General features: G+C 39.0%; 1 protein-coding gene across 1 annotated transcript; it reads left to right on the top strand.

Moving 5' to 3' along the window:
* tinagl1 (tubulointerstitial nephritis antigen-like 1) lies at nucleotides 1-26,104 on the top strand. The gene is made up of 12 exons (XM_053492350.1): nucleotides 1-162; nucleotides 3,810-4,136; nucleotides 7,546-7,612; nucleotides 12,540-12,632; nucleotides 12,709-12,823; nucleotides 15,995-16,118; nucleotides 16,842-16,992; nucleotides 17,103-17,289; nucleotides 17,828-17,873; nucleotides 18,793-18,910; nucleotides 22,609-22,654; nucleotides 22,762-26,104. The coding sequence occupies exons 2-12, from the start codon at nucleotides 3,818-3,820 to the stop codon at nucleotides 22,933-22,935; spliced, it is 1,440 nt and encodes a 479-aa protein (XP_053348325.1). The 5' UTR covers nucleotides 1-162; nucleotides 3,810-3,817; the 3' UTR covers nucleotides 22,936-26,104.
* The last annotated feature ends 1,104 nt before the right edge of the window (nucleotides 26,105-27,208 follow it).

Below are 27,208 nucleotides of genomic sequence, written 5' to 3'. Positions count from 1 at the left end.
CAATATAAGACCAGCACTGAGTTTCAGAGAGAGAGAGAGAGAGAGAGAGAAGAAAAGATCTGCAAGACTACAAACACTCGTCTGTCTGAACTTTATCCTGTTCTGTCTGTTCGCCATCCGGAATAAAACCTCCAAAGAGGATTTATTTCATACAGTGACAAGGTAGGAGCAGCCTTTCTTCTTGATTCTTTCATGTGTGTGTGTGTGTGTGTGTGTGTGTGTGTGTTGTTCCTCTTCTCCAGACCGCAGACAGGTGTGCAGATACTCATAATGACTATCTAACCCTCTCAGACCAAGTGTAGGCGGTTTAACAAGCTCAGTGTTGAATAAGGATAAGTGTGTAAAGACACTTGGCTTGTTCTGAAATCAAACACATGCAGAGTGTCTTTACCCCAGACCCTCGACTCACCTGAGGGCGTGGCCGCTCTTTAATAACACGCCTTGATCAGCTGTTCTTCCAGTATTGCTCCTTATGCAATTTAATGTCAGCACATCATTATAGAAGCAAACTCGTCTTAGTGGGATGTTTCTTATTCAGTGGTAAAATCACACACACACACACACACACACACACACAAAAGAAAAAAAAATCTATATTTCACTTTCATGTTATAAAAAAGCAAAGTGTATTGTCTTGTTATAATTTAATATATATGCAAGTATAAATAAAAGTATTGCATTATTTTTTAAACATATCATTACATCTTTACGAACTTTTTATTAGTTTATTTATACTGTAATACAAATATTTACAATTTCTCAAAAGCTCAAATGTTTTGTGTATAAACATGAAAAATGGCAAGAAGAACAATTAAATAAATTAATTAATCAGGATTACAAAAGGGCACTCAGTTGAGTTAAACCTGTATAAACCCCTTGACATGCCTAGTATTATTATTATTACTATTATTATTATTATTCATTATTATTATTAAATACTGCCTGCATCCCAGAGAAGGCTCGTTTAATTTACTTGGTATTATAAGAACCAATAAGCCAGGGATTTCTGCTCGCTGTGGCGTCATTGTTTACATGCACGGAACACTCTAGAATCACCGAGAGACCCTGGAAAGTCGACCCTTCTCCTTAAATCTCTAATCCCTTAGGCTACTTCGCATGATTATGTAATCTTCAAATGCATCCAGTATTAGACATTTATGTTTTTCTATGCTCTGATTCTTGTAACATTATCACTAATACGATTTTAATGAGAAGAGTTCATAGGAATTTAATCAGAGGTGATCAGAACTTGGGGTGATGAGTTGATGAGCAGACCCTCATCTCATCGGCAGCAGCATCTTGTAGCCCATCTGTCCATCTTCTCCGATGTAAAGAGGATTTGCTTATGGTTCAGTAGCTCAGTTTGGGCTTGGAGCAGCTGCTCTGTGATCCTTGAGTGCTTTCAGGCACTTTATGGAAGCTTTGAAAAAGAAGCACGGTTGTAGACTGCTTTGTACACTTTGACAGTTTTATGTCACTTTTATAGTTTTATGTGCATATATAGTGGCACGGTGGCTTAGTGGTTAGCAGTTAGTGTCGCCATGGTGTGGGTTCGATTCCCACCTCAGGGTCTGTGTGCATGGAGTTTGCATGTTCTGCCCATGCTTGGTGGCTTTCCTCCCACAGTCCAAAAACATGCAGATTAGGCTAATTGGTGTCTACAAATTGCCGCTAATGCGTGAATGTTGACCGGAGGTCCTACCAAGGAGGGGAAGATGGGAATAAATACAATGGTCACCATTGGCCCCCACAGCCCTCCCTAATTGAACTACTGAGGTTCCTACTGTAGATGAGATGGATGTGCATATTTAGTTAAAAAAAAAAAAGATTCCTTTCTGATTCCTTTTTGACCTTTTTTTTTACAGAATTACAAAGAAAACACACACAAACTAAAGAATGCTATAAGGTTCTGCAGTATTTTTTTTTATTATTGCAAATTTCCAAATAATTAAAATGAATAATTTTATCTAACTGCTGTTTTTGATGCACATCGAAGTTTAGTGCCAAGTAATATGGTGTATGGTGGCACTCATGGTGGCTTAGTGGTTAGCACTCTCACATTGCACCTCCAGGGTTGGGGTTCGATTCCCACCTCAGGATCTGTGTTAATGTTCCCCCATGTGCTTGGTGGGTTTCCTCCAGGTACTCCAGTTTCCTCCCATAATCCAAAGACATGCAGGTTTGGCTACTTGGCATTCCCAAATTGTGTGAATGTGTGTGTGTGAATGACATCGGGTGTCGAGCTGGCAACTCAACCCCTTAGGTTACTGCCAAAAAAAATGCCAAACCTAAGGTCTAAAATACCCCACATTAATATGGTATAGATTATTTTTATAAAATATGGTATTATATAAAATAATTACTGAGTTCATCACAGTATTAATATCATGTCACCGAGCTCTGGTGAATAGCTTGTCTTTCTGCTTGTTGACACGTCCAGTAGCCCGTGTATTGTCTCTGATTAGAGGTCAGACCTCGGTTAGTCACTCCTACACTAGGTTTTATCAGCGGGGTCAAAATGCCACCCTGTTCTGCCGCTCTACTGCTGACGGCAGTGAATTGACAAACCGACTTTATCCTCTCTTAGTCCCTCTGGAGGTTTTTTATGCCTCGCTGCTTCATGAAAGTCAATGAAAGGAGCTTTGGTCAGAAAACCACTATGATCCTGCTGTGTGTATGAGTGTATATGAGAAAAACTGTGTGTTGGCTGACTAAAGGCACAGTCATGCAGAAAACTGTAAAGCGATGGCTTAATTCCAGAGCTCCTCTCAGTGCAGAAACTGTGCGTACTGTTTATTCGATTAGACTTAGATTTAATTATTTATGCTATTTACTTGGTTTGTACCTCAGTGTGTCTTTGTCAGGACTCTGTGCTTGCAACCTGACTCCAGAGCAAGCACTTCAAAAGCAGTCATGTGTGGTCTTAAGCTATTGTTCCCAGTCGCAGGGCTGCGAGAGAACATGAGGGCCAACAGGTTGGGCTACAAACAACCAAAGCTTGAGCGGTGACGGCACAATGCTCCATCCAGAGAGGCCCGGAGGGGCCATAAAAGCCATCAATTGAACACATATTAAACGTGAAACCCGAGATGATTTTACTGCTTCTATAGAAAGAGCACGCAGGAGAGTAAGCAGCACCTGTATATATTTATAACTTTCATAGTGCTGAGAACTGTTCTGATTCTGGTTCTGATAATCCACAAAGTTCTGTGTTTGACAGAGTTTAACAAAAGGAAATAGCTGTTTCTGCTGCACTAAAAAAAACGACTGCATTATGTTGACAGCGGCAATACGCCCCAACGCTTAACTGCTATTTAGACTAGTGATGAATTTCCATCTTTGCTGAAACAATTTCTTTTTCATAACAGCTAATTTACAGTGTAATCAACCTGGCTCAGCTGTTGCTGCAGGACAGTTACTAAAGAACAGTCCCTACACAGGGACACAAACAAAAAAATGCTTTACACGAACACACACACACACACACACACGTGGTCACAATGTTATAGGTAACAGTACACATGCACATGGATGTTGACTATACGAGTGACGCACACGCACTGAGCCCGAGCATGGAAGGCGATTACCCACAATCCCACGGTATGAGCAAAAGAGAAGAACTATTGGCTCAGTTGTGATCACGTGATGCTCAGCAGACAAAGCGCATGCATAATACTCGTATATCAAGACCTTGCTTGTTTATCAAAATAAAATGTATTAAAAAAACTTGTTTACTGGTGCAGTAAGAGGAAGGATGATGATTCTTATTTTTTTATCTAATAAGACTGATGTATAAATATCCTTTATAGGTGAAAAAATGAAAATGATGAGGCTGGTTGTGGTGGTTAGTGCGGTTCTTCTCCTGATGGTGGACAGCAGCATGATGGAGAGAATTCTGTCTCGCAGTAGAAGAGAGCTGGCCAGCCCGCTGCACACACGGGGTATCCGGGACGCATCCGGCTCATATTGTCAAAAAAGTCAAGAGAGATTGAAGTGCTGTCATGGCAGGAATGATGGGTGCACCGTGGCGTACCTGGATACCATCTGCTACTGTGACCAGTTTTGCAACCGCACAGTGAGCGATTGTTGCCCGGATTTCTGGAACCATTGCTTGGGAATCCCAGCTCCAATTAAAGGTCAGTGAAGCAGTAATGGCACCCTAGTAGAGACACATTCTTCAATGGGTGATTATATGTTTGCAGTGCTATTGAACCCTTGTAACTCTTAAAAAAAATGATAAACATTATTAAATCTAAGAAAACATGCAACTAGGAACCTCTGTAGTCCAACTATGGACCGTGGAGGCCAGTGGTGATCATCATTGTATTTATTAAATTTTACGACCGTGGTAGGACCGGAGGCAACATTCACACGCACATTCGCACACTACAGACAATTTTAGAAAACGCCAGTTAACCATATCTGCATGTTGTTGTTGTTTTTTTTGTTTTGTTTTTTTATCAAAAACGTGGTGAACTAGCCTCGATGTAAGTGGAATGAGGACAATTTATAATTAGTTACCTCGTTAGTCCATGTAAATGATGCAGCTTATGTTGAACATGTGACTGTGGAATATTACTTATTCCTTTTAATATTTCATAGGGGTGAATATGCTGTACATCACGGATGAGTGCACTTTTGTTGGATCAGAAAAAACTCACATTTGTCGTTGTAAAAAACAAGCAAAAAAAAAAACTTTCAAGCATAAGATGTACGTGGGTTCACCCAGTAATAAAAAAAAAAAAAAAAATTATATATATATATATATATATATATATATATATATATATATATATGAAGATGACTGGGAAAGGCAAAATGCACTTTTTCAAATCTTGAGGATAACTTTAGTTATCAGAAGCATGCACATACTGTAGGTTGTCATGAAGGATGCATGCCTTTTCTTTGAGTATACAGTATATATATATTTGAAATTGTAATATCAGTGAGACACAATTGACACACCAATCAGGGGCGGGCCCAAATGCTCGCTATGCTCATATGACATTGGCATCAGCTACAGTGTGATGCCAACCAGTACCTTAGTAGTCCTCAGAGTCCCTAAAGGAACACGTGTTTAAAAAATATATATCCCTATAGAAGTGTTCATTTAAAGGCTCTGTACCTTAGTCACTTTCTTTAAAAAAAAAAAAAAAAACACTACGCAAGTTAATATCTTCATATATATATATATATATATTATTTATATATATAATTTAACCTGTTAGTGCTTTCCCACATGACCCATTTTTGTCGTTGAAGTTCTGGGTGCGAGGTGTAAAAACTCACTGGGTGTCACCTGAGAATCAGGAGAACACTGGCCTTCTTATTAACAGTGCGGGACACACACAAGGGAGCGGTGTATGGGGGTCAGAAAGGAATGCCTGTAATGCAGAGGGAGTGATTTGAGAGGCGGACAAGCAGCAGGAAACGGCCAAATGAGATCTGAGCAGTGAGGAATGTTAGACGTGTGTTTGTCGAAGGCGGGACGGTCACATCCACATGCGTGATACTACACGACCTCTGGTTTCCCTGATTACTCATGCACCCGACACAAACACACACAGACTGAACATGTCTTCTAAGGAGTGTGACTCAGCTACATTAAGATTAACGACTACAGTAGCAGACACACAATCTGATCTGTCCTAATGATCCCTGAACACAATCCAGTCACCGTTACATCATGTTCTTGCTATACATGTATACCTTCTGACAATACTGTACATAAATCTAATATTATATAAAGGCAAGAACTTTAATAATGTACAGTAAAAACCACCAAATTGTTTTGGTAGAGACATTTATTTATCCCCAATCTACCTTTATTTGTTTTCGGATTTGACGATATGATGTCATATGTTTTAACAGTGTGTGGGCAGTGATGGGTAAAGCAACAGAGATCAATCTAAATCTATTTCCAGAATTCTGTAAAGTTGTTTTGTGACAGATAACAAATGAAACTTGCTGTTTTGAAACTAAAACTTTGTAAGATATACTGTAGAGACCAATCTTTTAGCATTCCCTGCCAAGCCAAGTCTCCAAAATACACTCACAATTACAAAGGTGCAAGAGGGCCAGTGAGTAAAGATGGCCTGTCTGTATGGTTTTTTAATTCCATTTGGGTGCCTGAAACACAAGGAAAACCAACATTTCAATAAGAATTTTTAAATTAAAATATTAAACACATAATGTCATGATCTAAAAATCACTGAATGCACCTTTAATGTTGTTATTGGATACCGGTCAGCTATAATACTGTATTAACACTATATAACATTAACACGTTAACAAGTTTGAGCATCAATATCCCTAATACAGCAGCACCTTTACATATGGTTTTAATCCGTTCGGGAGGCGAGTTCTTATGGCGAAATTTCAGCGCATTTTCCCCTTTGGAGATCTAAATTTTGATAATTCGTTCCAGACACCCAAAAATATTACTGATATTACCAATTTCCAACACTATAATCATATTTTGGCATATAAAAACAATCAAAACATTTATAAAAGACATGTTAATAAAATAAAATATGAAATAAATAGACAGTAACCCTCACTTAACCCTAATATGGTTCCTCTTGGATTCGTCTGCTTTAAAAAACGAACTAAAAGCGGCTTTGTTTTCTTCTTGCCATCGTCCTTGCTAACATTTTTTAAACTAATGGTGCTATGTATTTACTAAATCTAAAAAAATAAAAAAAAACACACAAAAAAAAATTGTAACCTTGGTTTGCTTGGCTTTCTACTGACACAAACAAGTTTTGAACGGTTTGTTTGCTCGTATGTCAGAAATGCTTCGTATTCCAAGGCAAATTTCTTGCAAAATCTTTAGGGCGGAAGTTTGTGACGCGGGTGGTTATATGCCGAGTTACCACTATATATACCAGTAGACTGGTGACATGATCATGGGCACCCAAGGCTCACCCTTGCCCACAAGAACCAAGGATCAGCCGGCCTGATCCAATCCTACTAAAAGGATTTTTGTTAAAAAAAAAATTTTTTGTAAAAAGTCAATACTGGCCATGATAGAAAGATATCACCCAGTACACCACAGCCTATCATGTACGATGCTCAGCAGGCAGAGCTCAAGGCCGCTAAACCATGGGATGCCCACAGCTGTCAGGGTGGCACATGGGGAACCTACACAATACTGGTCATAATACTTTGTGTTGTAATGTCATGGCTATCAATGTATGTGCTACAGAGTGCTTCAGAGACTTCATTACAGCAAGTCAAGAGGACTGTTTACTTGCACCGAGGCAAGAAATGTACTGTAGCTCTCATTTAGCGCATAATGCCATGAAGGGAGCTGACGCTGCGGGAAACTAGAGCAAAGCCAGTGCCAACATTTCAGTGCCAAGTCTGTTTTAACCTTTAAAGCAAACCAGGAGACTCATATCGTGTCGCTCATAACATCTTCTGCTCTCCAGGAATGTCAGAGGCATTTCTACAGAAAGCTTAAAGCTGTTTGCCTTCCGTTCTTGTTTGCCGAAAAATATGATAGTGATTTGCGGTACAGTAAATGTACTGTATGTGTTACAGGGTCTTGTAAAAGAGATGGCCACTGGTTCCACTCGGGTGCGACCTACAAAGAGAACTGCAATTTATGGTAAGACTAAACTACACACGTACACACACACACACCTTCTTTTTTTGTTCCCCAGGTAACATACTCTAGTGCATGGCCCGAGCTCTAATATCAGGAGCCGTGAAGCCGTGCACATTGTTCTGTCCATTGCTGGGTATTTTTGGTAGGATTTATTCCCAGACCACAACCTTAGTGAGACGTACATTCCTTCTTCTTCGTCTTCTCCTTGTCTATCCTACTGTGATTTCTTTCTTTAAAAAGCAGAGCCCATATTCCATTAACAGGAGCTGCACGACATGTTCCTGCACTGTACAGCGTGTTTACTTTTCAGCTTTTATCTCTAACATGCCTTTGCTAATGAGAACAGATTTATTTATAGTATTCGTCTTTAATGTCAGTCCTTCCTTTACTGGACTACAAATGGGCCCTGTAAACAATCTTTTGAAGACGATTACATAATATTTCCATGACTGCACCTCTTTGTTCTTTTACAACAGTCTCTTTATTCTCATGGTAAAGTGACCCCACGTGGTCGAAAAGGTGTTATGTAGAGGTGAAAGAGTAGCATTCTCATAACGGGAGTATTTACGGTAGAGATCTAGGCTTTTAATTCAGTCCTGTATTTTGAATTTGTGTATTGTGAATAGGGACGTATCTGTTTATCGGCCTGCTGATGTTTTGTATGGGTGTACTGTAGGATCTAAGGTGTGCTAAAGCATAAGAGAAAGGGTTACTGGGCAAACAATGAGCTGTAGGAATTCCTTACTTATGTGCTAAGAAGTCTCTCTGGCTCCTCAGTGCTATGAATCATGTTTCCTTGAACAAGTGTGCGCTTGTGGCTGATTTCAGCATCTGTCTGGAATCTGAGTGTCCGTGCACGTCTGTCATGTCAGATAGAGCTTTTCATTACTACGCTTCAGATGCTGGAGATCCCGGCACATCTGGCAGGGGGTCCAGAGACAGAAGAGTGAGTGGTATCAAAATATCTAGAAAATGCACATCCAAAATACTATTAAATCCCAAGTGGGGGGGGGGGGGGGGGACAAGATTAAGTACACTATGAGTCAAAAGTTTTGGCACCCTATATTAAATAGATGGGTTTTTTGTATGATTCATAAGGATTTATAGTTGAAATGTGTTGCTAGCACAAATCAGTAAGGAAAATATCATTTAACAAGAATTTCTTTACTTAACGATCAACTTTCTCAAACGAGTGACAAATTGGAATTATTATAGTTAAATATGAGAAAATAGTAAAAAATGTTGAAACTGAAGACAATTTTTTATCCAGATATCCAACCGGTTAAGAAAGGGGAACAAAGTACAGTATAGTGCTTGCAAAAGTATTTATACCCCTTGAACTTTTCCATGTTTTGTCTCGCTAAAACCACAAACGTAAAGGTATTTTATCAGGATTTTATGTAATAGACCAACAAAAAAGTGGCATATAATTGTGAAGTGGAATGAAAATTATACAAAACTTTTGGCACCCTATATTGTAAATGGTCGCCAAAATTCTTTACAAATAAATATATGAGAAGTGTACTGTATATTTGGCATGCACCCCTTTACTCTGGTACCCCTAACTGAAATCCAGTGGAACTAATTTTCCTTTAGAGGTCACCTAATTAGTAAATAGAGTTTACCTGTGTGTAATCTAATCTCAGTATAAACACAGCTGTTCTGTGAAGCTCTCTGAGGTTTGTTAAAGAATGTTAGTAAAAAAAACAGCTTCAGGTCCATGAAGTCCAAGGAACACACCAGACAGGTCAGGGATAAAGCTGTGGAGATGTTTAAAACTTTTCAGATTTTTATTTGGAAGAAAATCATTTTCCTTCCACTTAGTACCACTTTGTGTCGGTCTATCACATAACACTTTTGTGTGTGTGTGTGTGTGTGTGTGTGTGTGTGTGTGTGTGTGTGTGTGTGTGTGTAAACTGTATACACACATACAGTACCAGCCAACAACCATTAACACACATAACCTTACACCTACCCATAACACACACAACTTACTAATTGATTATAAAAGATTTCCCTACAGAAATTCACCTTATATAAACTTCATAGAACCCTGCTGGGTAACACAGCTCTTATGTCATAACACAAACTTTAAAAAATTAATAAATAAATAAATAAATAAATAACGTAAAACTAAAAGTTGTGCTTAAGCCTGTGGTGTGGTCATATAAAAGGAAATTGAACTACATATTATAAGTCAAGCTGTTATCTATTTATTATCAATCATAAAGTCCAACAAGACAAAATATTATAAGAAAATCATTAATTTCTAATGGGTAATAATCAGGGTGAAAGTAGTTTTAAATTTTGACCGATACTCTGTAACCAAAAGGGTTAATGGCCTTGCTCCTGGGACCTTCCACTCTGTAGGCCTGGACCGTTCTCTATATCTCATAAATCTCATAGAATAACGTCAGCTAACCAACTTTTCCAGGGTTGAGTCCCATAGTAGGGCACAATTCATAATTCACCTTTTGGCTCAATAAAAATAATCTAACAGTACTTACAAGCTTAACAATATCAAGTCATAGTTAAAACCAACCTGATCTAAACTCTCCCCTGCATTGTTCATGCACGCACACACACACACACACCCCTCACCCACCCCCCTCTCTGGCCTAAAGTCCCGTACACAGGCTGAAGCTCAGGGTGGAGAGCAGGACGTCCGGCTGTTCTTATTCTGCTGGCTCTCCTCCGCTCGCTCCTCCAGCTGGCCCGAATCTCTCCTCCTCTGTTCTTATCTCATACACACACTCAACACCGTCCCTCTCGGTCTACGTCCCTCTCTCCTTCTCATTAGAGTCTTGTTTGTCATACAGTCCATGATTTCTAAAACACCCATTATGCTGTTTTGATGTAATTTGTCATACAAAATGATTAACAGTTAAATGAATGCGTCCTATCGGCTGGTTTAAGTATTTATACTGTATGTCACATCCTGGAGGAACTTGACTGCAGGTGTTTGAGTCCAGCGGCTGGTGGATGGAAATTATCAGTTGGTTAAAAAAGACAAAAGTGGAAATGAAGTGCAAGTCCATCATGTACTGTACAATCAAACAATAAACAAGCATGTTTATATGAATGAACTTTATGTAAAATAAATCCCACATGCTACATGTGGGGTGACACGGTACGGTGGCTTAGTGGTTAGCATGTACATGGCGTTTGCATGGTCCCTCCATGTTTGGTGGGTTCCCTGTATCATGATTAAAGCTCCTCTCGCTCATTCCCACACACTCGAATTACAAGATCACGCCAAGCTCTGTGTACTATATACACTGTAATCAGGTCTGTACTGTATGTGGACATGTTTTTATATGTTTTGCCATTGGAAAATGCCGCATGGTTAGACCAGCATGTTCCAGGATTTTGGCTGAGACAACGCGGACCTCAGGAATGACCTCCAAAAAGTCCAGGTCTCACTCCATGTGTGCTACGCAGAGGAGCAGGTGTACAGGACAAAGCCTCGCACACTGGAGGAGTTTGAGGCACAGATTCAGGAGGTTTTTAGGAATATCCCAATCGACATCCTTCAGAAGACTGTGCATCCCATCCTTGACTGTTTGAGGAACTTGATTGACACCACTATCAAAGATTTGCTTTAATTTTCCTAAAGTACATGTGGTGGCACAGTGGTGTAGTGGTTTGCACTGTCGCCTTGCACTTACAGGTCATGGGTTTGATTCCCATATTAAGTCTGTGTGCATGTTTAACAGATTGCATGTTTTCCCTGTACTTGGTGGGTTTTTTGGGTTCACCAGTTTCCTCCCACAGTCCAAAAACATGCAGAGTACGCTAACTGACGTTCTTAAATTGCCCGTAGTGTGTGAATATTGACTGGAGACCCTACAAATGGGAATAAACACAATGGTCCTGATTGGCTTCCAGTGGTTACTATTGGCACCTACAGTACAGTCCCTGGTTGGACCCTTTATCAATACTCCTTTCATCAACTTATAATTCCCCATGCATTCATAAGTTTAATCCATGTCCAAAAACAGTCGTCCCTTTGGACAATAAATTCCATTGGTTTCAATAAATTTATATTAGAAATATGGACGTTTTTAATGGCTAGTTACTTTTTACCCATTCTGTTATACAACAAACAATTACCCTGGGCTCCGCACATGGGTCAAGACACTAAACATTGTATTATTTTTTTTTTTTTTGTCTTGACCTGATGAGGAATGTCAAACCTGTTTTTTTTTTTTATTGACTTAAGGCCAGCTGACGCCTCACATTCTAAAGACCAGCTGCCTTTGCATGTTCCTGTGTAAATGTTTTGGGCAGACATTGGCACCCACCAACAAATAAAGGGGGCAGGAAACTGTGTGCTTCCCCTAAATCAAATTTAGCCAAAATTCCTGGAAGGGGTCAGTTCTTGATTGCGTACAGGCCTTGACAGGGGAATAACTTTTAACTGAGCAAATATTTCTCCAGTCCCATGTCAGTAACTGTACATGTTCGAGCAACATTTATTGAGATTTATTTTCAGGGTTCGTAATTATTCGATTTTATCAGAATACGTTTTAGTTGAAGGAGAAATTCCCTGGTGACTTATTACTGTACGCCTCTGGATGATGTGAAGTATTTCTCGTTACATTCACAAGTACCACACTTAATTGTGTTGCCCCCATCTTTCTCATCGCTCTCTCTCTCTCTCATACACACACACACACAGACTGTCTAAAAATAGGCTTTATTTGAGCACTACAGCCATAAAAGGTTGACCATTTCAATCCTAGCTGCCTTAAAGAGAGGAGGAGATGGGGTTGGACAATGGTGGTTGTCCAAATACAGTATTGACTTTTTCTCCTGTTTCTATTTCTATGAGCCTTTATCTTTGTGTGTATCTACAGGTCATCTAAATTTGCAAAGCAATGACAGAGATTATACACTAACCATGTCCCGATGTCTCTCTTTTTAGTACCTGCAGTGAAAATGGCCAGTGGGCCTGTGAGCAGTATGTCTGTCTGATAGAAAAGTCCATGATCGACACCGTGAACAGGGGAAACTATGGGTAAGTGCCGTGCCTTTACTAACCCAAAAACTGTCCTTTCCTGCTTAACAGATGGGTTGTGTCTTGTCTGTTTCAGCTGGACGGCTGCTAATTACAGTCAATTTTGGGGTATGAGCCTGGATGAGGGTTTGCGGTACCGTCTGGGCACTCAGTGGCCCTCCCATTCCATCATGAGCATGAATGAGATACAGGTGAGTGGTGTAGACAGTAAGTTATTGCCATGGCCAATCTTTCTATCCTGATGGTATCCAAGCACTAGTGAAATGCAGGGATGAGTGCTTTAGTGTAGCACAGGGTTTATATAGAAAAATAAAGGGAGTTTTTATTGTCATAACTGTGTTATGTTTGACTTAAACCCCCTTGTAATGTATATATGTGCGTGTGTGTGTGTATATTTCCACAAGTTATTCAGTGTGTATAACACTATATAATAAAACGGATTTAATAGTGGATATGATATAATGTATTATTATTATTATTATTATTATTATTAGAATTAAATTAATTTTATTTCCATATTCTAGAAAGTGAGCATCAATATTTTATGTGATGTCACTGAAGCGACACAGATAAGCGACTTATTTAAACACAGAAAAGGAGAAAGGAAACGCTCCGCATCCAGCACAATTAACAGGATCAGTAAAAAAGAAAACCAAAACTGAAACATATTACAACTTTCAAGATAAACCTGTAGGAATGGTTGCATCCACAGTAGCTAACTGTTATTTTTACAAAATACAATTTTCCAGCTGATATAATTCATATTACACTTTGCATTGCAGAACACTCGTTTAAATGTGTTGTTTTTTTTCCTCTGAAAATACTAAAAGTGCTTAGTTTTTTGTGATTTTATATGTATATTTTTTATTCATTAATCATCAGGATGGTATTTCTGCTTTTCTTGTCTCTCCAAATACTGACACGTGTTAGCCGCTAGTTAGCGCTATGAAATTGCATGAATAGCATTTCAGCATCGGTATCTTTCAAGTCTGGGAGGAAAATATCAGCTAGTGGAAAGTGAAAAGAAAAATAATGTCAAATCAAATTAATTTTAAATTCATGGCACCTTTGAAATGTCTGTCTAACCCCCCGAATACCTCAAGTCCTTACCCTGAGTGATTCGAGTAATGTAGCATGTTCAGTGGAAATCATTCATGTAAAAACATCCAAAGTTTCTCTATTTGTCAGATCTCTGTAAGATGTCTCCTTTACTGACTTTATCCCGTCTGCTAGAGACTGTATGAGAGCTTTATCGGTACGGGTGGTTGGGCGACTCCATATCCTGTCTCCCACTGTTTTTGATCGTACTCAGTGAGGCCTTCAGTCTCCCGCTATAGAGCAGCCTGAGCGTTCTCTGTAAATCCAACATGAGAGAGAGAGAGAGAGAGAGAGAGCGCTCCAGACGAGAGGGGAAATGAATTGGAACAAGATGAGAGGGAAAACGCAATAGCCTGCCCAGACACTACAAAACCTCTTCGCACCCGTCTTGTCCAACATGTCTCCACCTGCAGCATGTCTCTCTCTCTGCACACACTCAGGAAGGATCAGCATTCTTACTATACACACACACGAGGACCAAAACTTATTTTCCGGCACCTTTAACCTTTGAACTCTGATGCATTCCAGAGGTTTATAGCTAATAAACGTCAGCGTGACTCATTAAGATATTAACAAAAGGAATGCAGGAATGCACGGCTGTGAGATTGCCACAGTAGTGGAAGCAAAGTCCAGCAGTTTCGAAAGCTAACGTCGCTGCCGCTTCGTATCGACGTGTCTTTGATTCAGTTACTCAGTGACATGACTCGAGACAGCGGAATAGTTTTACATAACAAGACGTTAATGATTAACGCTACAGGCACAGGTGAGAACGTTGGGTCAGCGAACAGATTGATTGAAAGTTTTCGAATGCTAAAAAAACTGAGAGATAAGCAGTTAAGAGTGTGACAGGTTCACATTCAGTCATACAGTACACCACAACAGTAAAAGATCACTTCTCAAAGGGACATGACCAGGATTATAGTTTCATTGCTATCAACTGTTCATCAACACGTTCCCCAGGTTCTAACCAATTCGATCATCCACCACTCGCCAGCTCGCCACAATCACACAACAGCGAAGCACCAGGGAAAGTGAAGGCGTGAACACGTGCTTCCTCTGAGACATCTCTCAGGAAAGTGTTGTCTTCCGTCCTCTACAATCATGAGCTGAGGGTAGTCCACAACTGGACAATGTCACTGTAATAGACAGGGCAGAGAGTACGCCATCCCTCTAACCCTGACAGCAAGAACCGCTTTATGTCATCCTTCCATTAACTCCGACTCTGTTTGAGACATTCCCTTTGATTGACAGCAGATTTTATTTTAATATACAAAACATCATTTCACAACAGCTTAGAGATTTTTATCTTTGCTTTAATATTTCTTGAACATGAGTAAAACTGTAGATTAAACAAGTGTTTAAAACAAGACTCGTTTGCAGGGACATTTGATTTATTTTGTCTGCTTTTTGAATTTTTATCAGCCTTAAAACTGAGAAGCACTGTTGCCTTGCACCTCCAGGGTTCAGGTTCGATTCCCGAATCAGGTCTGTGTACATGTAATTTGGTGGGTTTCCTCCTACAATCCAAAGTCATGTAAATTAAATGAACTGGCGTTTCCAAACTGCCCCATAATGTGTGTGCCCTCCGATGGATTGGCACTCTATCCAGGGTGTACCCTGACTTGTGCCTTTGTATATTTTTGCATGCTTTACAAAAATATTGACTTTTTTTGTTGTTGCACAAATGTAACGGAAATGAACTTACTATTATAGGAAAATAATTATTGTACGAACTACTTAATAAGAAACTGTACAAAAACGTTTCTAGTGTGTACATTATAACTAAAATAGATGTGTGACACCAAGCACCTGGTTTGTGGTTACCATAAAATCTTTTATATACTGTAATGTACTTCCAAAATCCTGTATTTAAGTTCAGCACTACATAGTTAAAAACCACGCTGCTCCCACAGCTACTTATGGCCATGCTTACTGTATCATCATACTGTACATTTCTTATTATAATTTCCTCTTCGTAATTACTCTGAAGAATATTTTTACATCAGCTTCATTATATTCAAAATCAGTGCAACTAATATTAAAGTTATGTAGTCACAGGCGGACTGGCAGTTATAACCTGCTTGACAATTCCACAAAGGAAGGTCATTAAACAACAGGAAAGCTTTTCTTCTCATAAAGTAATCAACATAAGTTACTACAAATCATTAGACTCATTCTTTAAAAATATATAAAGTTTATAAAATGAATTTAGTTTTTTCATTATTACAACCTTTGCTAACAGCTGATTAACATACATCCCTTAGATGAACATGGATAACAACCCCACTCTGCCCAGTTATTTCAATGCTGCTGAGAAGTGGCCTGGAAAAATCCACGAGCCACTGGACCAGGGTAACTGTGCTGCCTCATGGGCATTCTCCACAGCAGGTAAGGCACTGGACTGTATGGTACAGGAGTGTACTGCAACACAACCTTACACACATTACAAACATTCGAGTTACGAATTTGCGCAGATACAAACGGTTCAATCAAAAATACCTCTGGTTCAATCACGGAAGTAGCTCACGTGTATTGTACAAATAATAGACACTGCAGTGCACCAGATACCAATATTTACAATAATACACCATATTTTCAGTGTGCAAGTGAGTGTATAATATGTCTAAAGTCTGGTATATTGTATGCGTTTGTGATCGTGTGCAGGAGAAATGAGTTGGCCTAACTGGTTTTAATGAATCAGTCCAGGAGCACGATCATAGAAAATCAGCTACCTTGATGGTGAATAATCCTAATTTCGGAAAATCCTCAACAAAACAGAGTTTAAAGTCCAATACAGTGGAAAACAGCTCTGAGACAAAATAGCGTCTGGGATTCCCCTCAAGATTTAAAGGCGCAGAGACAACACTGATACATTCATTTCCTTGGGCACAATAGCAGTTTTTGGCCATATGATGGCGGTGTGGGAAAAAGGGACAGAGATTTAGTCAAGTCGATCAATATGCCTTACATTGTATATCCGTGTCAAAGGCGTATAAGACTAATTTCATCAGACTTAAGAACAAATCAGACTTAAGAACATGCTCCCGAAACGTAACGCGTTCATAAGTCGAGGACGACCTGTACATAATGTTTTTCCTTTCCTCTCCACAGCTGTCGCATCAGACCGAATCTCTATTCAGTCCATGGGACACAAGACCCCTCAATTGTCGCCCCAGAATCTGATTTCCTGTGACAGACGAAACCAAGACGGCTGTGCTGGGGGACGCATTGATGGTGCCTGGTGGTTCTTGAGGAGACGAGGGTAAATTCCCTTTGCAAAATGATCCGGGACAGGGGAAAACCTTTCATCTATAATTACTGCTGCACCTAGCATATTGCTTCACCTCTGTTCTAATCCTCTGTTTTTTTCAGGGTGGTAACGGAGGAATGTTATCCGTATAATCCGCCCCAGCAGACCCCTGCTGAAGTGACGCGCTGTATGATGCAGAGTCGCTCAGTGGGCCGAGGGAAGAGACAGGCCACAACCCGCTGTCCCAACGTCTACAGCTACCACAACGAAATTTACCAGTCCACCCCGCCTTACAGACTGTCCTCCAATGTAAGAAAACACACTCCCGGAGCATGCAACATAGTCACACCCAGGATACTGAAAACACACTCCCTGCTCTTATCTAACAAGTTGCTTTACAAATGCTTGATAACACAACATAATCTGTTCAGGGTTTTTTTTTTATGTTAATGGAAATAGAAGTTAAATCAGCATTTTTATTTTGCTAATAAAAATGTGGTCGAAAGTATTAAAACAACATGTGAGTGAGTGAGTGAGTGAGAATGTCTTAAAAACTTTGCATTTCCACATTTGTCTCAACACTTTTTTGACCATCGCTGTACATCCCATATTGTATATGCTCACATAATCACATCATCATTAATGAGCTTGTTCATTAAAATAAATGGTTGGTTTCCCCTCTATGTGTAAGCAGACATTATTGTTGATGTTGCTCTGTTGATTTTTTATTGATTTATTTTCTGGCATGCTCCATCATGTTTTGCTCCCCTCTTTACATCTGCCTGATTGGAATTGTTTAGTCCCCCAGTTTATCAGTACACTGAACCATGTTCTTTTTCACCCACAGGAGCATGAGATAATGAAGGAGATCATGGAGAATGGCCCGGTGCAAGGTACAGTATGGGGTAGGGGTGTGAGATCGTAAGGATGATACTGTAAGGTGGAGATGGACAGTAAAGTGTGCTGAATATTCCAGAAATGCCTCAGTTCCTTTATTTAATACCAAAGATACAGAGTATTATATAGTAATGAGAGGCACTGCATGAGTTCCTATACCATGCAGAGTTACAGTATCTTGAGTCTAATAATAATCTTCTATTATATTGTTTCACACAGCAGGAAATTTTGGCCTTAGGCCACAGTTTTGCCCGAATTTTTTTATACAGTAGATAGGATCATATACTGTAACACCATATTTTATAATACAGTACTTAATGCTTCATATCTCACAATCCAGGTAAATACACATACACATTTATATTTTTATCAGATAAAAAGAAACACATTGCTAAATACAATTTTACGCCCTTTTATGTCTGTAGTGTCGGAACTTTTTAGATTCCAAATCTTTCAACGTACTTAACTGTCATTCAGATGAAACTCAGACAAGTTAGATTCTACATGAAAACATTTAAACCTGAGAAAAGTGTATTATTCTAAAATGTAAAACTGTTAAAATATTGCAGCATAAATTTGACATGGTTACGGACACTACAGTACAGTTTTTTTGGCTTCTTAAGCTAAACTATTTAAGCAACAATTTTTACAGGTCATATGCTTCTAGAAGCTTACACCAATTTTACTATCAATATTTGTTTCATTATCTGTTGTAGTAATTGAAACTGTATTGCAATCATTAAAAAAAAAAATCAATTCTGAAAACTTTGCCAGTAGTCTCAAAGGTCAGCTGTAGGTGGATCTGTGACATCAGGGCTATAAATAGAGACTCCATGGAAACCTATTCTATAGGAACGAACCCGGACGTGGCAGTGCTTTATGTAATGTGTGTGTGTGTGTGTGTGTCTTCTTTAGCCATCCTGAAGGTGTACGGGGACTTCTTTGTGTACAAGAGTGGAATCTACCGACACACCGGCGTAAACGCGCCGTCGCAGGACCGCAAGCATGGCACACACTCCGTGAGGATCACCGGGTAAGAGTTGCCCTTTCCCACAGCACTCGAGAACAAAGTGACCTTTACCTTCATGTGGTGGAAGAAGGCAGAAAGAAGGGGAGTAAATAATATACTTATTAAGGCAGGAGGAAGTGATCACACCTACTGTAGATAAGGTCAAAACAGGCCTCCACCAGGGTGAGATGACCGTTAGGTCTCACTTTGGTTTAAAAATGTCCAGCAGCCCGGATGATCATGTATTAGTTTTATATAGAACAAAAGTCGAGTCCACAGAGCCGAGACAGACGTCCCGTTGTGTTCCGCATTACTACGAAAATGTAGACACAACACTTTATCTCCTCAGTTATTTCCCGACCCTCATGATGTATCTACACCACCTTCACTTAACACCCTGCCTCAAATCCCCCTGGCTGAGCCGCCCACACCCTCATCCCATCCAACCACTGCCTGAGACACCAGGCTCCTGATTATAGACTTTGTGAAATCAGACGCCGGGGTTTAATCAGGGTTTCGCTCGTCTGCACTGGCTCAGACAAACACTTCATATTTGTTTTATGAAAGCTTACTTTTGTAGCTCTTAGCTTTGAACAGCTTCTTATGCAGCTTCTACTGTATATGGTCACAAACTTAATGTGTGTGTGTGTGTGTGGTTTGAATTACAAGGAGTGTTCAAGTCAAACCAGGACTTTTGCGCAGAATAACAGAACACTTTCATATTCAGATTTCATATCAGAAACACTGGCCTCCCAGGAACTCCTTTAATGGCCAAACGTGTAAAGATGGCTTGGAGCGAGGTCAGGGCTGTATGGAGGATGTGACAATAACTCCCAACCGAGTTCTTGTAACGTGCAAGTGGAGTTCCTGAATGATTGTGTGTACAGCTCCAACAGACAAATCCTTTTCTTCTGCAGGTTGGCAACAAGTTAAGTGATTTTTCAAGGATAAAGCGTTTAAATCACTGTTCACAGGAACGACTCCACCTCGGCCAGGAATGCCATTTACTAACAAACAGTACATCACTTTTTAAAACTTTTGCATCATTCAAATGTTTTACTGCGGCTAAGAGTCTCGTCATCGTACTGCACGCTATAGAAGTCGGTTTTATGTGTTTATTCACAAGAAATTTTATCGCAGGTCCCGGCTTGACTCGAACACCCCTTATATTTTTGGTTTTTGAAAAAAAAAAAGAAAAATCATGACTTGGTTTTAGTTAATTTAGGTATTGATATGGTAAAAAAAAAAAAACAAGCAACAAGCAAATAGCAATTTATATAAATTAAACTTAATTTTTTTTTCATTAATGCAATTTATTTATTTTTATTTATTACTTTTTTCCTTCTTTTCCTCCTGTAAATGACTGTAAGCAACTGTAACCAAGTATAAGCAATTTCCCTTTGGGATTATTAACGTTCTTTGAATCTTAAATAAAAAAAAATAATAATAATAATAATTTAAATCAAGCGACAAAATTTATTCCCCAATAAGACCCAAAGGATTTGTTCGTTTTCAGTTAACCTTATGAGGAACTCCTGGAATTGTTCTTGGTGTTAATTACAAACGCGAGAGGCGTTCCTTTAACATGACACTAGGACACGACTAAGGAATGACCCAGGAGTATCTCCAGGAAATAGCTTGTTCATTTTTAATTTCCCATCTTACGGACAATACTAAGTGTAGCCACAGTGATACTACTGTCTGCTATACTGTGTGTGAGTAATCAGATATCTGATTGTCGGCCAGGCCAACAGGTTGTGTTTGATTTCACTCCAGTGATCTACGGTAGTGGTGAGCTTGATGGCGGATGAGTGGATGTCTGAACCCGGGCTTCTCTCCTGTCTGTAACATTCGCTGACGTTGCGATTCTTTTGATGAAAGGGACTCGAGTCGTTTGGATTTGCAGAAGAGCGTGGAGCGAGAATGTTTTTATGGGGTAAATCCTGCCATGCTGTGTTTTGTTAAGCTGAAAGTCTGGGAAAGTTTTTAGAAAGCTTGTTTTGATGTCTAGTGTGATGAAATGGTGTTGACCCAATCTGACCCGCTGATCCTGACTCTATAATCCAGAGAGTGGGTGTAAACCTATAAGGATCCAGTATAGGGATGAACCATGCTACAGTATATCTGGCACAAGGGCGATAAAGACACCCTTACACTTTATCCAATATACTGTTGTAAGTCATCATAGTTTTCCCTTGAAAGTCTTCTTATTCTGTTTTCTTTATTAGTTCAGATTGTTTTTGTTCTATTTCTGGTTTGAACCAAAGATTTGACTCCTTCCCAGATATATCTTTTTTTTGTTGTTCCGAGCTATTCTCATATAAAAGTCAATATGCGAGTACCCCCACAGAGACAGATGACAGACAGACTGATCTGTGCTAGAAATAAAATATTCCGACCTGACCTTTGGGAACGTCCGCGCAGCAGCCCGTTGTAAGGAATGCTTGAACATCTAAGGAAAAGCATCTCCCTTTTCCTCTCTGAGAACAAGATGTGTTGACTCCCATACTGTACCTCTCAGACATGTTGATATTAATGCACCTAGAGAGCAGACAGCAGGCGTGTGCTGCTTCCTTATACACGCATCCTTCCTGACAGTTTGGGAATTCTTCCATATTAAGTGAGAATTGCTCACTCTGTCTGGAACGTTGGCGTCCTTGTAGCGCTGTTTTCTGGATGTGCGTAGTTCTTGGGAGAACAGTCCCGTCATTGTTGCTTTCAAGGGCACTAGGGTTCACACTTGATCTGAGAGTTCAGATCAAATATACAGTACTTTGCAAAAGTCTAAACACCCTGTGTGGTTTTGTTATTATTATTATTATAAAAAAAAAAGTGTTATGCAACTTTATTGAATGGCTTCATTATTAAGTTAAATCAGTACAAAAATATTTGTTTTGTTTTTTTTCCATCTTTTTAGGCAAAAATTTAATCGAAGAAAAAAGAAAAAAACTTCTAAAGATTTTTTTTGCATGCATGAAAAAAGAAGCAGGTCCATTAAAATCTGCTGTCTGGTTTACATCTAGGCATTTGGCCTACGCCCTTATCCAGAGTGACATTATACATCTGAGCAGTTTAGGGTTAGGGGCCTTGCTCAAGGGCCCAACAGTGGCAACCTGGTGGTTATGGGGTTTGAACCTGAAACCTTCCGAGCTGTAGTCCAATGCCTTAACCACTGAGCTACCCCTGACCCTGGTTCTGGGGGATGTTTATGGAGGGGGATGGACAGGGCGCCAATCCATCGCAGGGCACACACACACACACACACTCACAGACTCATTTACACACCACGAGCAATTTGGGAACGCCAATTAGCCTAATCTGCATATCTTTGGACTGTGGGAGGAAACTGGAGTACCCAGAGGAAACCCACTAAGCATGGGGAGAACATGCTAACTCCATGCACACAGGGATGAGAATTGAGCCTGGCTGGGAATCGAATCCACACCCTGGAGGTGCAGGGCGACAGTGCTAACCACTACACCATCGTGCCGCCTAATTATTAACTTTGTTACACTAATTGCTGTTTATTGCTTTATAGTATTTTTTAAATAGAGAATTTCACACCAACATCACAGTGATAAATTCTCCATGCCAAATGTAATATCTTTACATAACAGTTTTAACAAAGGATCAAGTTATATGTCCAATCTATTGTGACATGGCCGCATTTCTTTTAAACAAAAAAATCTCCATACTGTATTTGTGGCTTTGTTTTTGTATAGATGGGGTGAGGAAAGAGATTACACTGGGAGAACACGCAAGTACTGGGTAAGAAATGACTCACTCATAAATACTCAAGACTTATCAGTTCAAAAAAAGGGACATCAGTTTAAATGTTAAATTGTTAATGATATACTGCACATCTTCTTCTGCAGCTGGCTGCCAACTCATGGGGCAAGAACTGGGGTGAAGATGGCTACTTCCGCATTGCACGCGGAGAAAACGAATGCGAAATCGAGGCTTTTGTGATCGGCGCGTGGGGCCGGATAACCATGGAGGACATGCACAGCAATCACCATCATCATCTTCAGCATGGAAGACGCAAATAGAGATGCCCGGTCACGTGTGTCTCTGATCCTCAGGCCTCCTCCTGAGATCACCAGATCAAACAGACACAAACAAAGACTCAGTCAGGCCTATATCAGGAGACAGCATTATGGTTTCTATTAAAGCCATCAAACTTCTATTGAATGTGGGCAGCTTCGAATCAGAATGAGCCTTGTGGTAGTTTTAATGCTTCCCATTCTCTGTGCAAGTCAGTTCAGAAAAATGCTTCCTGGAGACTTGCCTATCATTGTGAGCTCAATAAACCCCCTGGTGGCCAAACAGCATAATTACAATCTCAAAGAAATAATAAGCTCACATGGTCTAAGTGGTCTGTTATTGACATTACCATTAATCCTCTTGTTAATTTGTTTTATTAGCTATCTCTAAGTAAGTAGTTTAGAAGTGTAAGTGACAGAGTCTGTGACACTCAAACTTACTCCGTACTCCGTAACTTATTTCAAACAGTACGTCCTGCAGTAGCACCACGATTAACACACTAGAGAACGCAATATGAGTCAGTATAAGGTTTAATTAAAAGATTTAATTATTTCTTTAAAAAAAACTATAACAGCTAGTTTTATAATAATAATAATAATAATAATAATAATATTTAGGGTTGCGTATTAGCACTGCATATTCAGGATCAGTTCTTTAACATTCCAACAAAGCAATTTTATTGGACGAGAGGCATCCCATGAGTGCTGATAAAGAGCATAACATCACTCTGCCACTTCACAGGTGCTTTAATAACCGTTGAACTCAGAAGGCATTACTTCGGGTGGTGAACAAGGGATTGTACACCCTACATAGTGCACTAGCTTTTTTTTTGCTATCTGGGATACAACCTTGGAAGAATTAGCTACTGTAGCAGCCGGAGGTCTAGAGAGAGCTGATTGGCCGAGCTCTCTCAGAGGGGAGGGATGACAGGTACTTAGTGACGTGGTCGAAGTAGCTTAATGTGGGAGCCCCCTAGTGACGAGGAGGAGTTGGACGCGACTAAATTAGGGAGAAAATCAGGGGAAAATAATAATATTAATAAAAAAAAAGTTACAGCTTGTTATAATCAAATTTTGATCACATTTTCTTAAACTTCTAAAACTTAATTGTTAAACTTACAGGCTCCCTGACTATACGGGCCCCTGGGGCCCTTGGACATAGAAACTTAAGCAATACACACAACATTTTGTTTTCTTAATGGATTATAAAGTCATAGTTATAAAAGACAAACATTTATACATTTTGTTCAACACATTTGTAGTGATGCAGAAAGTTACATCATACAGTATTTATCTTAAAATACATAGTTTAACTAACACTTCTTATTAAAATATATGTTTTTGTTTCCATCTTTAGTACTGTAATGCTGTGGTTTCATTAACCCTTGCCTAGTTCTGAAATACAGAAATCTCATAATTCAATGCTTTCTCATAAATATAACATACAGAAGAATCTCAGCATGAAAAGATCTTTTTTTTCCTTACACTGATTATTAGTTTCAGAGATGAACCATATGTTAATAGTGCGAATGCTACTGGACTGATGTTTTATCATTTTGTTTAAGATTATAAGCAGGTCTCCACTACTGATGCGAATCATATTGAGATTTTATATTGATATTTCATGGTAGCTGAGTGTTTCACAGGCTCTGAGTAAATCAATTATTCTCACTACAGGAAATACATTTTTAATTATAACTTATATAATTTTCCCTCCACTATTATGGCTCTGTATGGAAAGAGATATAACCTGAGACACAGTGTTAAACAAAGCTTGTGTATCATACTCGGGTAAACATGAGCAGTTTTTTTTTTAAACCAAAGATGAGATGTAAATCATGTCTCATGTCTCCACAGCGTCTCACACACACACACACACACACACACAGCATAGAGTTACGGCAGTGATGTAGTATAGCACAGGGCACAATAAACACAGCTGCTCACATCGGACATTACTGAGACTTCCATAACGCTGCGTGAGTGTGTCACTACATACGTGTATCGCCGACTGTACAGTATAACCACTAATCATCTTGTGGCATGCAGGAATGTGAACTCATCAGTGTTGATTCTTCTGTTCAGGTCTATTCAGCATCATTCTTAACACACTCAAGCCTCTGCTTGATATATCCTCATTATACCGTTATAAGCTACAGTATCATTAATGGATATAAACTTGACATATCAAATACTACAGTGTTCTTTTTTTTTTTAAAGCAGTCTTTGACTTCCATATTCTATCTATCCATCCATCCATCCGGTTAGTAAAGAGGATTCATTTTCCCATCTAGTCATCCACACCAGAGATAAACCCCTCACCCAGAGCGAGTGTGCTAGAAGACTGAACCCCAGTCATGCAGAGGAAATGAATGCTCAAGTCTCCAGTATGAACAATCACTCTCTATTGGCTTGGAAACTCTGTTGAAAACATTTTCCCAGCGTAGAATTTTATGAAATTTAAGGAAAGAGATTTATATCGGACTATCTGATTATTTAAGAAGCAGGTTTGTAAAATAATAATCTTTTATTTTTGATGCAATGTGTATTATTTTGCTGTCACTATGTATCGTACTGTATATATGCAAAACAGACCACTGTAATGTACACCTGTGTATTGCTATAAAATCCAAATACAACCTTCATGCTGTGCAACAACTGTCACCCTGTTTGACTCTAAAAGTTATTCAAATGCTCAGAATGATACATATACCAGGCAGATAAAAAGAAAATAAATTGTCTTGCTTAATCATATACAATATACGAGTTTACAGTATGAGTTTCAGTTTTTGAACCGAGTTACTGAAATAAATCAACTTTTCGATGAGATTCTAATTCATCAATGTGTGTGTGTGTATATATACTGTATATATGTACTTAACAGTAGGCCATCTCTCTACACATTCCTGAGCAGACAGCAATGAGAGAAAAAAAAATCTGTTTCCAGAGATGTGTATTTGAGAAAGCGTGAGAAAGTGTATTTTAAAGTTTAAATTACAGCAAATGAACAAACTGATAGCCTCTGACAGTGCAACGATTCTGATCTACTACCGGCCCCAAATGACTTGTTGAGGGGTGGTTAGTCTGGTTGATCCAATTTTCAATTGTCTTGGGTCTAAAATTTATCACTTAAAACTATCAAATCTATATAAATAAAAGAAAGGTTTTGTCTGTACATTGGTCAGAACTCCCTGTTTCTATCTGTCTGTCTGTCCAGCCAAGATTTTGTCACAGTGTCATAAAATACTGCAATAATTGGATATAAACAATAAACGATGTCGACACATTTTTACGTTTTAACAAGGGTATGTTGGCATATTCACGAATCAGGACATTCGCATGGTTAACACTATCAGATAGCCTGCTATCAGGAAATCAAATCAATGTCCATGTATTGCCATGTCTTTCATTCTTTTGTCTCTGTTAAGACATTACAAAAACTACAGTATATAGGAACCTTTTTTTGCTTTAAATTTTAAAGCACGATTTTTGGCATCTCATTTCATCATTATCAAAATAATATGAAGCACATATACACACATTTAACATGAAAGATCTATTGTAAAACAAAATAAACTTCATATTTTATATATATTTTATATATCTACTTTAAAATAAGATACTAATGCACTACTTGCTCAATGGAAACAAACACCTGCACCAATAGATCTTAACTAGAAAATCTAACTGAATATTTTTTACTGGGATCAGTTCATATTTTCACTTTGGCTGTAATACCAGCGCTGAAGTGGTCTAAGTGAACTTAAACACGTTGGAGGCGTTTCAAGACAAAACTTTATCTTTATCCGATCTTACTTTTTACATTTCTCATCTGTGATTCACCGAACAGAGTGTATTTGTACAACTTAATGTAAACAAACTTGTCTATATTCTTATTCTTCTATATATTGATTGTGATAAAATGAAATGACAGTAGATTTAAAATCTTGCCATGAACTTGGTAGATTCTGCACAATTTCCTAATATTTATCCAGCAATTCAGTGGAAATCAAAATCATGTAATGTCGCACCAAAAAAAAAATTTAATTACAGTAAAAAACTGATAACATTAAAGATGATTATTTTTAGCTTTAACCTTTTAACTATTTCTACAAACTCTTTTCCCACTGACGATGGCTACTAACACTAGTTATTGAGTTTGGATCCAGACTTCTGAGTCGTCCTGTATATACAGTGACAGTAAGGTGACAATTACAAAGCACTGCCACAGTAGAGTCTACCACAAAAAGCATATATCAAGGATTGTACAATGTTCTTG

The sequence above is a fragment of the Clarias gariepinus genome, chromosome 3 (genome assembly GCF_024256425.1).
Source record: "Clarias gariepinus isolate MV-2021 ecotype Netherlands chromosome 3, CGAR_prim_01v2, whole genome shotgun sequence".
Taxonomy (NCBI): Eukaryota; Metazoa; Chordata; class Actinopteri; order Siluriformes; family Clariidae; genus Clarias; species Clarias gariepinus.
The sequence above is the reverse complement of the archived record's forward strand: the minus strand, read 5'-3'. Positions and strand labels throughout refer to the sequence as shown.

Excerpts from the sequence above, each read along its gene's own strand:
- tinagl1 (XM_053492350.1), top strand. The coding sequence starts at position 3,818 with ATGAAAATGATGAGGCTGGTTGTGGTGGTTAGTGCGGTTCTTCTCCTG. Across the intron at positions 4,137-7,545 it reads AATCCCAGCTCCAATTAAAG|GGTCTTGTAAAAGAGATGGC; the intron begins GTCAGTGAAGCA and ends TATGTGTTACAG. Across the intron at positions 18,911-22,608 it reads CACTCCGTGAGGATCACCGG|ATGGGGTGAGGAAAGAGATT; the intron begins GTAAGAGTTGCC and ends GTTTTTGTATAG.